We start from the raw sequence: 14,965 nt of genomic DNA, 5'->3' as shown, positions 1-14,965 counted from the left end.
AGCTCAGAGGCAGTGTCCCCGAGATGATGACGGACCTTGCCGGGGAAGTGTCATGAGGGATGGCACATACCTGAATTGGAAGCTCCAAGACCATGTTGATGATTCCCTCCCCGCTGCAGGCGAAGTGGAACCCTTCAGAAAGTCGGACTCTGAAGCCCCATAATAGCGGGGGCGGGGCCAGGATGAGGGAAGGAGAGACACTCAGAGCGCAGCCCCTCCCCTTACGCACACCCCTCCCAGCAGTCTGCCAGTGGTCCCCCGGGGTGTGACAGGTCAAATTAGGACCAGAGGCCAAAATAAATCGAGCTGGGGAAAGGGCAGAGGGGAAGGGCAGTAGCATGTGCTGTTCTGCACTCGAGACTGACGTTTAGCGAGGGAAAGTGTGTGGTTTAGGCTTTTTGTCAGTCTCAAAACCCAGTCTACACTCACACTCTCCCTGCCCCAAGTGGCCTGGTAGGCTTGGGTGACGTACTCGGTGAGGATGGAGAGGAGCTGGGCGAGGGCACTGAGTGGCAGCGCAGGGGCCAGTCCTGACGGGACACTCCAGAGCCAGCGCTGATGGTAGAGGTAGCGGGACAGTGACGCTAGGCTAGAGGAGGCTGAGCGGCCTGACACCAAGGGCAGTGGCCCTGGTGGCTCCAGTGTCAGCAAGAAGGGTGCCCGGTAGTCCAGGGGTAGCTTCTCATACCTGGGAAAGGGGGCAACTCCCCAGTTTACCTCTACTCACACCCAGCTGAGCCGCACCCCACCCCCAGCTTTGGGCCCCTCCCCACCCTCTGTACCAACCTGATGAGCAGTTTGTCTAGTGGCTTATGCAAGACCACAAGGCAAGGACGGTCAGACAGGGCCTGCTGTGGCCCCAGAGTGGGGGGCGACTTGGAGGGCGAGTTGCCCCCACCAAGGCCCCCCAGCCCTTTTCGTTTCACCTTTGGCGTTGGCTCCTTGCTTTGCACCCGGTGGGGGAAACGCAGGCGCAGGATCTCTTCCCGCAAGCCTGACACAATCTGAAAGGAAAATGTGGTCAGATTCTCTACTCCCATCTTCTACAGGGTGGGAAAAGGGGCCTACAGGCAAGGTGAGAGAACCTTCTACTCCAAGCCTCACTTGGTATGGGGGCCCCTCTCTCTACTAGCCCTGGCCCTTGTGGGGTTTGGGGAGATGGAGTTAGTCTACACCCCAGGGCTCCTTGGTCTAGGAGTCAGTCAGGGCCCAGCTTACCTTGTGCCGGGCCTGTGCTGGCGTGCCAATGGGAAAACCCAGGCGAAGAACCATGCACGGGGCCTTGGAAATGATGCGGACCATGTAGAAGGAGGAGGGGGGCTGGTCTGGGGCACTGGGGAGAGATGGGAGTCAGTGAGCAGCCTTAGGTTGGGAGGGTGAGGTCTTGAGTTAGAGCGGGAGACATGGGATGGGATGGTAGGGGAACAGTGAGGGGACATAATTTTGCCCACCTACAGAGCAGCTTGACGTAAGAATAGCCCTCTACTAGCACAAAGCTGCTCCAGTCCCGAAGCAGAGAGGTCAGCGAGGAGTGGGAGATCCTGCACTGGATAGTGCTGTAGCGTCCATTGCTGCCTGGGGTGTGCAAGTGCTTGGGGATTGGTCTAGGAAGAGGGGTGCGGACTGAAGTCAGAACTCTCAGCCCCAATCTTGCGGGGAAAGAACAGATGGCTGCCTCTCTCTTCTAGGCCCTGCCTGAGGTTACGGGGCCTATTGAGCAGGAGGACGAGGAAAGGGCCACAGTTGCTCCTTGGCCTCAGTTGGTAAGGGCTCATCCGCTGTTCCCCTTCCTGTCGTTCCCTATTTCCTGAGCCCTGCTGCTCCACCCCAGCCGTAGCCCTAGCCCTGAGGGTACCCACGTGTCATGCTCCAGGATCAGCACCAGGCGATGCATGTGCAGCCAACGCTGCCAGGAATTAGCGTCCATGGACAGCACCGGCTTCCAGTAGGCAGCAAACTGGGCATGGGATGAGTCAGAACCACTGTGCTGAAGGGAGAGTACCTGGGGACAGCAAGGACAGGCTTATCGGAGCATTCGTGGAAAACCAGGTACAACCTCCAAAAAGCAAACAGAACCGTGGGAAGACTCAGTGCAGGGGGTCAGAGACAGCAATGGTTTAAGGCTAAAGGCTACTGCCCAGCCTGGGACAGAAGCAAAAACTGCTTCCACTATGAAGGCTAGATTAGGATGATTGAGTGCAGGGACACACCGCGTAGCACTTTAAAGCTGAATCCACAAGGATGGAACCTGCCCAGCTTATATCACTGACTTGGGAGGAAAGCCACTAAGTAGTGGCAGGACCTCATGGTGAGGCCACTGCACACTAGCATAAGCCACCTGCCCATCAGTGCTAGGTGGACAGGGTAGACTGAGCGAAGAAAAAACAGGACCAAGGAAGCTGTGGTCTTCAGGAAGCACACAGTTCATGGTGGTTGGAAACAGGAGAGGGTGGTGGGGGAGGCCAGAGTCTGCCACGTGGAGATGGGACGAGGTCCGCGCCGTCTGCTGGGATACCACAACCTAGACATTCTGCAAGTGTTTGCCTCTGCCACCCATGGTCTGTTTAGGACAGCCTCTCTTTATAGATGCTCCTCTACCCCAGGGCCTCAGGAGGAGGGAGAAGAGATGCTCTCAAGGCTAAAGTGTAGGCTTCTGGCTTGGGTGCCTCAGACTTGGGAGAAAAGGGATAGAAGTGATTCTGGGCTCCAGATGCCATGCCAGTCCAAGTTGGCATGAAATGGGGCTACTACCCATCACAGCCACTCACCGGGGTGGTGGAGCCAGGAGGGATGTAGAAGAGCGGCACCCCACTCTTGGTGCTGTCGGGAAGCGTGAAATGCTCGGGCACTGAGGAGAAGGACTGAAGGTGGGCCAGCATCTGGTCCGTCTGGTTGATGCTGCAGAACAAGCGGCAAGTCTGAGTCACATCTGACTCTGCTGAGTGCAGATGAGGGGAACCTCAGGGGGACACGGGACTCTCGACACAAGCCTGGTGCTCTGGGTGACTCTCCCCAGTTGGCTGCTTCATAAATCTGTCCCTCTACACAACAAATGGGGCAGCGCTCACTGAGTGGTGACCTCACTCACCTCTGCAGTGTGTTCCAGAAACGCCGGATAACGTGGGTACGATACAGCGAGCGAATAGGCTGCCTTAGTGCACAGGACACATCATGCAAAATGTCGTAGCCACCCTCCATTGTCACTTCCACCCGTGTTCCTCGAGGGCCCTCAGGCTCCAGGGGCCAGGGGGCCACAGCCACATACTCGATGCGCATGTTGTGTTTCCACAGCAGCACCAGCTTCACCTCCAGCTGGGACCCCCCTTAAGGGAAAGGAAGCACAGGATTGCAGGCCTGGGACTGCATCCTCTCTGCAACGCCCCCACCCTCATAGAACTCCAGCCTGGCCACAGGTTCCAGGCCCAGAGCCTGCCAATTGACACAAACAGAAGCTTGCAGGAATAATCTGAAAGCCAAGCCAAGTTCGGGACACCACACCACCCTCAGCTGCTTGACCATGGGCAAAAGGAGATGGAATTGGGGAGCTACATGCTAACAGAACTAAGCCCTGAAGGCAACTCAAAATGCGCTTGTCTCAAATGACAAGTGGAGTCTTCACTATGACTCTCTTTCCTGCGAGATACCTGTGGGTCCTCTGCTTTGTTCAGCAGGTCCTCCCACACACAAATTCTTAAAGGTCTATGGGATTACAGCAAGACCTAGTGACACTCACCTTTGGCCAGCGTGACCTCTCGGACACTGTAGCCCTCTCGAAGCCGTACAGACACGGTACTGACCAAGTCAGCTGGCACCTCCTTCTCAGTGTGCTTCTTCCTGCGCAAGGCCAAGGCGGGGTTGCTGCTTGCAGAGACCAGGTGCTCATTAAACAGGCGGTGCTGAGAGCCTACAAGGCCAGTGAGGATGGGGAGGGGACAGTGGTTATCTGCCAGCTGACGGAGCTATAGGGGAAAGTGGCTACACTGAATCCACTGAGAGAACAGTGCCAGAGGAGCCAGCCCCAGCTACACTTTCAGGCCTCCGAGAACCCAAACCCTGCTCAGACCAATTCCTGCATAATCTCTGGGCCCATTCTATATTCCTTGCTTCCCACACCCGCCCCAGGCTGCTTCTCACCACAGTAATATTCAGGGTTCAGTGCTTCCCCGCTGCGCAGGAAGGAGTAGAGGAGAAATGCCCGGTGGTAGACAGTCAGACCCAGGTTGCCTGGCTCAGGCTCGGGACAAGTGGACAGGTAGGAGCCAAACGTTGCCATTGCGATGAACTTCATCAATTCCACATTGGGCACGTGGCCAAAACTGCAGTCGTAAGAGTAAACTCCTCCCACCTGGGGAAAGTGAGTGAGTGGAGACCTGGCTCCAACAGAAGCACAGGAGAAGGAAGAGACAGGGCTGGGTGGCTGTTACCATTCCCTGGACCACAGAGTGGAAAGTGGGCCAGTGTTCTTCTAGGACAGACGGCTGCTCTGCACCTCTCCTTCCTTGAGCCCTTCTGTCTGAAGCCCATGTCATCTGGCCACACCATCTTCTGCTCTTCCTCAACATCAAATCCCTCCACCCCTCCACTAAAGACTTTGGCAATTGGTTTACTGGCTTCCTGTCGTCATCCTGACAGACTTCAGTGTGTCTCTAACAAAGTGCCTTTCAAACTTTACGATGCATGCAAAACCCCCAGGGATTTTGTTAAAATGCAGGTCTAGAGTGGGGCCTGAGATTCTGCACTTCGAACAAGCTTTCTGGTGATGCCAGTGCTGTTGGTCTGTGGACCACATTTTGAGTACCAAGGCTGTAGATCAGAAATTGGCAAACTAGGCTGGGCACGGTGGCTCACGCCTGTAATCCTAGCACTCTGGGAGGCCGAGGCGGGTGGATCACTCAAGGTCAGGAGTTCGAGACCAGCCTGAGCAAGAGCGAGACCCTGTCTCTACTAAAAATAGAAAGAAATTATCTGGACAACTAAAATATATATAGAAAAAAATTAGCCGGGCATGGTGGCGCATTCCTGTAGTCCTAGCTACTCGGGAGACTGAGGCAGTAGGATCGCTTAAGCCCAGGAGTTTGAGGTTGCTGTGAGCTAGGCTGATGCCACGGCACTCACTCTAGCCCGGGCAACAAAGCAAAACTCTGTCTCAAAAAAAAAAAAAAAAGAAATTGGCAAACTACATATGCCTTGTGGAACAAATCTAGCCCATCATCTATTTTTGTAAATAAACTTTTACTGGAACATAGCCAAGCCCATTGACTTGGTTTCGTGTTGTCTATGGCTGCTTTCACGCTTCAACAGCAGAGCTGAGTAGTTGTGACAAACCAAATGGCCCACAAGGCTTAACTATTTACTAGCTGGCCTTTGCAGAAACTGTTTGCAGACCTACTCTAAATGACTCAATTCCCTGGCTTCTCAGTTCTGCACCTCTTATCCCCAGTAACTCTCCCTGCTCCACACACCTGTCCACTGGCTACATACTGTTCCTTGGAATAAATTCATCTTTGCAATTTCAAATTGCCACATTCCAGTGATTATGCAACACGCTATCCCTTTAGCTTCCTGCCACTCTCGTCCTCCTGCTGCTCTTTGACCTCAATAAGACTACCAGGCCTTGAACCTTTGTGTTCTCCACGTCTATCTGCACTTTCCAGACCCTCCTTCCTCAACCCAGTCTGGACCCTACGTTCAAGCAAGTTCATAAGCATCACTCTCAAATTCCTGGCCCTCTTCACTCTTTTCTGCTTCTACCTCAAAACCCCAACTGGGGTCACAACCTCTATACTTGGCCAATGGTGCCCAAATGGAGAAAACCATATAGTTTTATAGGCTGGTACGACATCAGAACATATGACCCCCAACTCAGCTAGTCCTTCATGGCTGTCCTCAACATTGTTTCTTCCTCCCAACTCTGGCCTGCCTTCCTCATGGCATTCACCTTTTACTTCAGACAGAAATCAGAGGCCCTTGGCAGAATTCATCTGCATCTCACTTCTACCTTCCAGGCATACAGAAAGAAATGACATGGTGTCTGCTCCAAAAGAATCTCTCAGTCTGTTTCTACTCGACCAGGCTCCCTTATTTTCAAACTCTTTTTTGCCACAGATCCTTAGAAATATGCTTAAGTCTCTGGCTTAGAAAACAAAACAGAATGAAACACCCCTCCTGCTATCCTGTACTTCCCTCTGGCTACCATTCTTTCTCGCTCCCCTCTTGATCTGAACAGCCAAATTTCTTGTGTCAACACTTGTTCCTACTTCCTCTCTTCTATCCACTCTTCAGTCCATTGCAATCATTTCCCTTACCACCCCTTCACTGAAATCAAACTCTGAAAAAGATCCCTGTGACCTTCTAATCATTAAAGGGCATTTTTCATTTCTCCTTTGACTTCATATTTTTGCTCCCTCTCACAGTGTTAACAACTTCTTTCTTCCAAAAACTCTAACTTCTCTGACACCAGAATCTCCTGGTTCTTGTCCGAGTCTTCATTCCTTGCTGGGCCCTCTTTCTATGAAAGACTTAAAAATTAGTGTTCTCGGCCGGGCGCGGTGGCTCACGCCTGTAATCCTAGCACTCTGGGAGGCCGAGGCGGGTGGATTGCTCAAGGTCAGGAGTTCGAGACCAGCCTGAGCGAGACCCCGTCTCTACTAAAAATAGAAAGACATTATATGGACAACTAAAAATCTATATAGAAAAAATTAGCCGGGCATAGTGGCGCATGCCTGTAGTCCCAGCTACTCGGGAGGCTGAGGCAGTAGGATCGCTTAAGCCGAGGAGTCTGAGGTTGCTGTGAGCTAAGCTGACGCCACGGCACTCACTCTAGCCTGGGCAACAAAGTGAGACTCTGTCTCAACAAAAAAAAAAAAAATTAGTGTTCTCCAAAGTTCTTCTGGGACCCTCTTCTCTTCTCAATTACTCTCTGTAGCCTGACAAATCCTAAATCTCTCTCAGCTGAACTAATGCCGTCTCCTGCGCATTGGAATCTGCATATTCAACTGCTCACTGCTATGAAGAGCAGCAATGTATTAAGTAATTACGCACTATGCTAATTACTTTAAATGCATATCTCACCCAGTGATGTAGGTACTTTTACAACCTCCATTTACAAATGAATCTGACCAAGAGGAGAAGTGATGTGCCTGATGTCACACAGCTAGGAAACAGAGCTAGGATTCAGACCAGGCATGCCTAACTGTATAGGCGATGTCCTTACCTGCTATACTGTGTCGAACCACAGGCACCTCAAACACAACATGCACAGACCTGAATTCATCATCTCGTCCTCACTCCACCCCAGCTGCTTCTATTCCTGTTTGCTCTGCTTGCCATCCAATCATCACTGAAGTCAGAAACCTGGAGACATCTTTAACCCCTCTTTCTCCCTCATCTCCTACCCACATCTTGCTAATCATAAAGTCATGTTGACTCTACCTCTTCATTTTCTCAATCCTCTTACCCCTGATTTCCCTAATTTAAGCCCTGACTCTCTCTGACCTGGACCACTGCAATTAACAGCCACCTTTCCTCCACTCCTGCCCTTCACCCAGCAGCAAGAGTGGCCTCAGGAGAACATAAACCCAACTAGTGACTTTCCGTCTATACAGCTGCAACACCCTCAGAGTTATGCTTAAACTCCTTAATACAGCAGAACCAGCTTTTCACACTTTGGCCTGTGCCTACCCCTCTGGCCTTGTTTCCCATAGCTCTTTGCCTCACACCCTACAGTCCATCACCCCAAACTAGCTGCAGTTCCATGAATATACCTCTCCCCACCTTTGCTTAAGCTAGTTGGAGCTGGGTTTTTGGACCCTCATACCCAAAACAATAATGACTAATCTACTGGGGGAGGTTGGACTGGAACAGATTTCAAGTTGTGCATTCTTTTTACTATAACATGGCTCCCAAATCCTAAGGAAAGAGGACAAAGATGAGAGTCCTCTCCCACCACTGCCACCTACCTTGTTCTAGACATGACTCCTTCCCCCCGTGTAACTATGTCATCAACTTTACCTGGGAAATCACTACCTGCAAGAAAGCAACTGGCCATACCCAATTTTGTGAGACATCCCACTTCTCTCTCCTCCTCCTTAAAAAGTCCTCACCTGCACGAAGGAACAAGCCACAGTGCCACTGCGAAGCTGGTTCAGCAGCGTCTCACAAACAGCAACATCAGGGACGCTGGTCACTCCATCTGTGATCACGATGATACCTGGAGCAGGGAACACCAGACAGACCTGGAGACACTGGCAAGACCAATGTCACAACTGACAGAGCCTGGAAGAGCTCAGTGTCTGCCCACCAATGTGTTTTATAAACTTGAAACACCTTTCCTTCTCCCCTCTCCTCCTACTTCTTCCTCCTGAGTGATAGATCACAATCTCCCCTGAGTGATGCCCTTGAAGCTCTATTCCTTCCCTCTAGGGTCCTGGATGGTTGTCAGAGCTGAGGGTACTGGAATATGCACTAATACAGACTTACATTTTGCAAAAAAGGAAACAGATCCCCTTCCCTGGGGCCCACTGATTCCTTGGAATCCCCATATTCACTGATCCCCCACCCTTCTCAAATCCCTTTCCCCAATCCCACCAATGTTCCTTCTACTGACCTGCACTAGAGTTTGAAGGTAGCAACTGTAGTGCCAGTATGCCCTGACGAATCATACTGACCAGCCCAAGATCAGCTGTCACCATGGAGACTCCCACCTTCCGGCCCAGTGGCTCCCCTGAGTCTGGGGACTGGTCCTCTGCCTGGCCCTAAGTTACAGAATACATAGAGTGGGACAGATGGCATTGCTGCCCCATCCACAGAAAAGTCAGAATTTACAGGCCAGCACTGCCACAGGCCTAATCCTATGAGGACCCCAAGCCCCCTACTATGCAGCTGAGTCCTAACTGTGCTCCCTCCCCAGGGTGTGCTCAGATGCTGACCCTCAGAGTTCAGCACCACATGAAGCGCCAGACTGTACCCAGGCTTCTCTACCCTTTGCCAATAAGGGCCCCTTTCCATATTTTCCCATCACCATTATTAAATATTTTATACATCAATCAAATTACATTACTAGTCATCAGGCACACAGAACTGCCATTTGCCTGGCTACTTCTGGGGTACCCAAAGTAACAAGACAGGGCAGTCTAGCTGAGCCCAAGCAGCTTTATCCCTGATTGTACAAAATGCTAACTAGAAATCAAAGTCACTCACGATCACCTTCTCAGATCCATTGAGGGAGAAGATCCATTGAGGGAGAAGATCCAGCACTGAAAAAAAATGCCTTCGCATTTTCTCCCAGCAAGAATCTGTGTTTTGGGGGAGTGTATCTGAGTAGTCCTCTAACAGGGAGCCGTTGTGAACACTCACTAGCACCTTGGCTCACTCTGCCCCTGGCTCTTAGCCCCTTTCTGCTCTCTGTCCCTTGTCTATTCGGCTTACTCCCCCTCTCTGCCCTGTGTCCTTAGCTGCTCCTCTAAGTTGCCTCTGCCACTTTCTCTCCCACATACCTGGCTCTGGGGCTCATACTGCTGCTGCAGCGTGGCGGCCACCTTGTCCTCAAAGAGGCACAGCTGCTCATACACCTGCTGTAGGAACACCTCCCGCTGGGAAGGGTCCAAGAGGCAGCCCTGTACCAGCACCTGAGAAGCACAAGGATGAGAAGCACAAGGACTGAGACAGGATGGTCAGGAAGGCAAAGGACCGTATACTTCTGCTCTATTTATTCTCCATAGCTGCATCTAGGTGATCCTGACTTCCCATCCAACCAGGATCTAAGGTATGGCTCCACGGCCAGTTCCCCTTATCACATCATCTACTCCATCAGTCCCCAGCCCAGGTCCACTGTGTCCCTGCTCAGGGCCTCCAGGCATGAGGCACTTTCACCAGGGTTACAACTTTCCTCAATGATCCTCCTCACTGGGCTTCCCCAAACCTCCACGCGGGGGCGCCGTAACACCTGCCGGCTTCGTCCATCTTGGGCTACAGGATGTTGTCTACAAGCTGCTCCACCTCAGACTGGCAAAGCCTTTTTTATTCTGACTCACACCTTTTAATTTTCTTTTTTTAAATTTCTAAGCATACTGCGCACAGAGGCTGTTCTAGACTTTTTCTCTTTTTTAAACTCAAAATCCTCTTCTTATTCCCTCCACAAATGCTCCTTCCTTCCCTTTACCCTGAGCAGATTAACTCCTCACCCCCATCACCCTCTTCAGAGACAAAGGAAGCCAGGCAATAGGAACTCCCCGCTTACCCTAACCCCAGGGGGCTTACCCTAACCCCCAGGTGTACTACTCTCCAACTCTGAAAACCACCCTCAAGGTTTGCTAAATATTTACATCTACTTGTGTTCTCATTCTTTTTTTTTTTTTCCCAATGTATTTATTTTTATTTCAGCTCATTATGGGGGTACAAAAGTTCAGGTTATATATATTGCCCATGCCCCCCCCATCCCCCCGAGTCAGAATTTCAAGCATGTCCATTCCACAGACAGTGCTCATCGCACTCATCAAGTAGGTATACACCCATCCCCTCCCCCCAGCCCCCACCTCTGTCTGATACCCAATTGGTGTTATTCCCAAATGTGCACTTAGGTGATGATCAGGGAAACCAGTTCGCTGGTGAGTACATGTGGTGCTTATTTTTCCATTCTTGGGATACTTCACTTAATAGAATGGGTTCCAACTCTCTCCAGGAGAACCAAAGAGATGCCATATCACCGTTATTTCTTATAGCTGAGTAATATTCCATGGTATACATATACCACATTTTGCTAATCCATTCCTGGATTGATGGGCATTTGGGTTGTTTCCACATCTTTGCAATTGTGAATTGTGCTGCTATAAACATTCGGGTGCAAGTGTCTTTTTTATAGAATGACTTTTGTTCTTCTGGATAGACGCCCAATAATGGGATTGCTGGATCGAATGGTAGGTCTACTTGAATCTGTTTTACGCTTTGTACGATACCAGAGAAGACCCCGTTTAGCAAAAGCAATTTTAAGCAACAAAAACAAAATGGGAGGTATTAATTTTCCAGACTTCAAACTATACTACAAGGCTGTGATTATTAAAACTGCTTGGTATTGGCACAAGTGCAGGGACACAGACCAGTGGAACAGAACAGAAAATCCAAATATAAAACCATCCTCATATAGCCATCTAATCTTTGACAAAGCAGACAAAAACATACTCTGGGGAAAAGATTCCTTATTTAATAAATGGTGCTGGGAAAACTGGATAGCCACATGCAGAAGACTAAAACAGGACCGACAGCTTTCACCTCTCACAAAAATCAAATCACAGTGGATAACAGACTTAAACCTTAGGCGGGAAACTATTAGAATTCTAGAAAAAAATGTAGGAAAGACTCCTACAGACATTGGCCTAGGCAAAGAATTTATGAAGAAGACTTCTAAGGCAATCACAGCAACAACAAAAATAAATAAATGGGACCTGATCAAATTAAAAAGTTTCTGCATAGCCAAAGAAACAGTCATGAGAGTAAACAGACAACCTACAGAATGGGAAAAAATTTTCGAATACTACACATCAGATAAAGGACTGATAACAAGAATCTATTTAGAACTCAGGAAAATCAGTAAGAAAAAATCGAACAACCCTATCAAAAAGTGGGCAAAGGACATGAATAGAAATTTTTCAAAAGAAGATATAAAAATGGCTAACAAACATATGAAAAAATGTTCGACACATCTAATTGTCAGGGAAATGCAAATCAAAACCACAATGAGATATCACTTAACTCCAGTGAGAATGGCTTTTATCAAAAAGTCCCAAAACAATACATGTTGGCATGAATGCAGAGAGACAGGCACACTCATACACTGCTGGTGGGACTGTAAAATAGTGCAACCCCTATGGAAAACAATATGGAGATACCTTAAACAGATTCAAGTAGACCTACCATTGTTCTCATTCTTAAAATGCCTCTTCCTTCTCTTTTTTCTTACAGCTAATCTGTTCATCTAATCTTGGATCTTTTCTCTAATGTCTTCATTCTTTCTCCATGGGCTCCTTTCCTCTACTTCAAACATCGGTAAGTGCCCCTATCCTAAAAATTGCATGCAGGCCTGGCAGCACTGTGGTGGCCCTCTGGAACTCGTCCTCTTGCCCCACTGTACTCCTATAGCTTGGCCCCCCTGCCCACCCCTCCCCGCATGGAACAACTACTTCTTTCCTTCCTATTCCCAATAGGGTGGGCACGGTCAAAACAGGGAAAGTGGGACACTATCCCACTCTACACGCCTTTGAGGAGAAAAGCAGAATCAGCAAAGTAGCAGGAACTGGAGGCATAAAAAGGTGAGAAAGATGCTCATATCTGTATTGCTCAGAACAACCCAAGTGGCCAATAACAAGGGGCTGGCTAAATATGTCGTAATAAAATAGTTAAATAGCCATTAAAAATTAGATTTTCAAAGAATATTTACTGACATGGAAAAATGCCCATATTATGTGTTTAAAAAGCAGGACATAAAATTCTACGTCTGGAATGAGCCTGATGTGTCTCCCTCTCTTTGGATAAAGGGATGGTGGTGAGGGAGGATAAACAAACACTCAAAAGACTACAAGGAATTCTATACCATGCTAACAGTTATTTCTGAGCATTGTAGTATAGATTAGTTTTGTTTTTCTTTATATTTTAATGTATTTTTCAAATCTCCTTCAATGAACATGTATTATAAATGTGATTTTTTTAAGAGCAGCAGGATATATCTTGAGGGAGCTACAGAGAACACGAGGCTGGCTCAGGACTGGTAAGTGATGCTGGGGGCTTCACTGACTAAATCCTCTCCTTCTCCACAGCTGCTATCCTTGTTCTGGCCTCCTCCTCTCTCCCATGCTGCAATAATCTACCTGTTCCCCCCACATCCAGACTTTGTCCCCCAGTCCATCCTCCACATTGGTCACAAACCAGTGTGATCATCACAACCTACAAATCTGATCCTATTACTGTCCATTGAAAACTTTCAACGGTTCCCTACCACCTGGCTAATTGTTGTAATAGCGAACACTCGCATGTCTTCTACGTGGCAGGCAGAGTTCTAAGTGCTTGACATGTGTTAATTCAATCACCATATAATACAGGTACTGTTAACATCCTCATTCTGGAGAAAAGACACAGATGTACAGAAAGGTTAAGTAACTTGCTTAAGGACACATAACCAGTAAACAGTGATCCCAGATCCAGGGCTCTTAACCACTGCACTGCACTCCCCCATAGAACACAGCGCAAAGTCCTTAGCAGGACATTCACTGCCTTTCATAACCAGCCTGCACTTACGTCTACAGTCTCCTCCTTGCCGTCACCTCCCAACACTCAAACTTTACTGTCAAAACTGAATAATATGTAGTTCCCTAAAACACCTGTGATTGAGAGCACAGTTTTCATAACATCGTGTTTGCTCGTGCTGGTCCCTCTGCCTGAAAAGCCCATTTCCCCTTCTTTGAATAGTTAAGCTCAATTGTTTCTTCAAGACTCAGTTCAAATGCTGCTTTGTCTGAAAGAATCCCCTGTCACTGCCCTGGGCTTGGCTGGGTGCTCCCTCTCCATGCCCCCATAGCACCTGAGTCAGAAATTATCCGTGCCCTCATCACATTCAACTGCAATTACCTCCTCAATATCTGTTCCAGGACCTAGCCCAGGCCCGGCATAGATCGGGCTTCAGTGTTTGCTAAACTGTACCAAGTTTTGAGTGATTACCTAACACCCATGCTCTCCCTACCTTGGCTATGAGTAACTGCAAAGCCTGGCCCCTGTCTCAGGATGTAGCCCACAACCCACATTACTAACAGCCATACTAGGAAAGCACTTTAAACTGGGTTAGAGGGCTGGCAGTCCCTGCCTGGGGTACGGGCATGCACCAATTGTGTTGTTGTATATTTCAGACTCTCAGATGCTGTTCCTGGTACCCTGACTCTTAAAGCCAGTTTGATAGCTAAGGTGACAATGTAGCCAGCAGGGACATAATCACAGCAAGTCCCTACCAATGAGTTGAGGATGGTTAAAAGCAGATGAGGGAAAACTGGGCCAATGGTTATCTAAGCCAAAAACAGATATATCAGTAATAGACTTGGCCATTGCTCAAAAGGAGTGTCTTGTGATAGCCTGCTTGGGTGTTGGATAAGCCCTGTAATTACCTCTGTGGTTAGCATTATACCCAACAGTTCAGAGAGCCCTCAGAGAAAATGACCCTCCTCTGTCCTTGAAAGAAATTATGATTCTGGGTATTAGCTAAATTTCAAAATCATGAAACTATTCCAAAAAACCATCTCCTGAGGTTATTATCAGGAGCCAGCACATCAGCGAACCTCTGATAGAACCAAAAGAGGAGGTAGGGATCAGGGAAAATAGACATCCAGTGGCCAGAACCAAAGAGATTTATAGGAGTGGTGAGAGTAGTGTTTGTCCAATCAATACCAACTGACCTAAAGCCTATGGGAAGATCTTTTAAGACCAGAGGAACTGGTTCTTCTCAAGGGGAGAGAGACCATGGAGATGACTAGGAAATGGGTTCAAGAAACCAGCAGAGCTAGGGACTTTGGGGACAAACAGTAGATAGGATAAGGGCTTGGTCAGTGGACATTGGGAAACTTGGTCTGAGGGTACAAACTCAGAGAGAAGCAGCAATACCTGGTGGGACTGCAGGCCAATGATCGAGGAGTAGGCCTGGATAGTTATGTAGATCTCAGGCTGGAAGTCAATGCAAGATCCAGGCACTCGGAAGGGCCGAAGCAGCCCACCCAGGCAGCGAGACAGGGCATGGAAAACTTCATCAAACAAGATCTCTCCTGTGGAATCATCCTGAGGGGAATGCAGAGAAAGATCTCTCAAGGAAGTCCAAAGGCAGCCCTAAGCAGAGGGCAGAAACAAGCAGCTTCTGTGGGTCAGTAGGACCCTTATTTTATGGTTGATCACACCCACAAATACAGTGGCACACATGGAATGGGATCTGTCACCATTC

General features: G+C 48.9%; 1 protein-coding gene across 3 annotated transcripts in view; it reads right to left on the bottom strand.

Moving 5' to 3' along the window:
- The window catches only part of SZT2 (SZT2 subunit of KICSTOR complex), a 50,820-nt gene that overhangs the window by 25,462 nt on the left and 10,393 nt on the right, over positions 1–14,965 (bottom strand). For 2 of the 3 annotated variants that reach the window (XM_069479805.1, XM_069479806.1), the window contains exons 4-17: positions 14,635–14,805; positions 9,495–9,626; positions 8,606–8,747; positions 8,103–8,209; positions 4,135–4,345; positions 3,734–3,904; positions 3,089–3,323; positions 2,769–2,898; positions 1,860–2,002; positions 1,452–1,604; positions 1,219–1,333; positions 787–1,004; positions 473–688; positions 71–149 (exon numbers count right to left, since the gene is read on the bottom strand). In XM_069479805.1, coding sequence (XP_069335906.1) covers positions 71–149; positions 473–688; positions 787–1,004; positions 1,219–1,333; positions 1,452–1,604; positions 1,860–2,002; positions 2,769–2,898; positions 3,089–3,323; positions 3,734–3,904; positions 4,135–4,345; positions 8,103–8,209; positions 8,606–8,747; positions 9,495–9,626; positions 14,635–14,805 — 2,223 coding nt within the window. Of the gene's footprint in view, positions 1–70; positions 150–472; positions 689–786; positions 1,005–1,218; positions 1,334–1,451; positions 1,605–1,859; positions 2,003–2,768; positions 2,899–3,088; positions 3,324–3,733; positions 3,905–4,134; positions 4,346–8,102; positions 8,210–8,605; positions 8,754–9,494; positions 9,627–14,634; positions 14,806–14,965 lie in introns of all 3 variants that reach the window. The other variant, XM_069479804.1, reaches the window with a different exon arrangement.

Source organism: Eulemur rufifrons, chromosome 8, assembly GCF_041146395.1.
Source record: "Eulemur rufifrons isolate Redbay chromosome 8, OSU_ERuf_1, whole genome shotgun sequence".
Classification (NCBI taxonomy): Eukaryota; Metazoa; Chordata; class Mammalia; order Primates; family Lemuridae; genus Eulemur; species Eulemur rufifrons.
The sequence above is the reverse complement of the archived record's forward strand: the minus strand, read 5'-3'. Positions and strand labels throughout refer to the sequence as shown.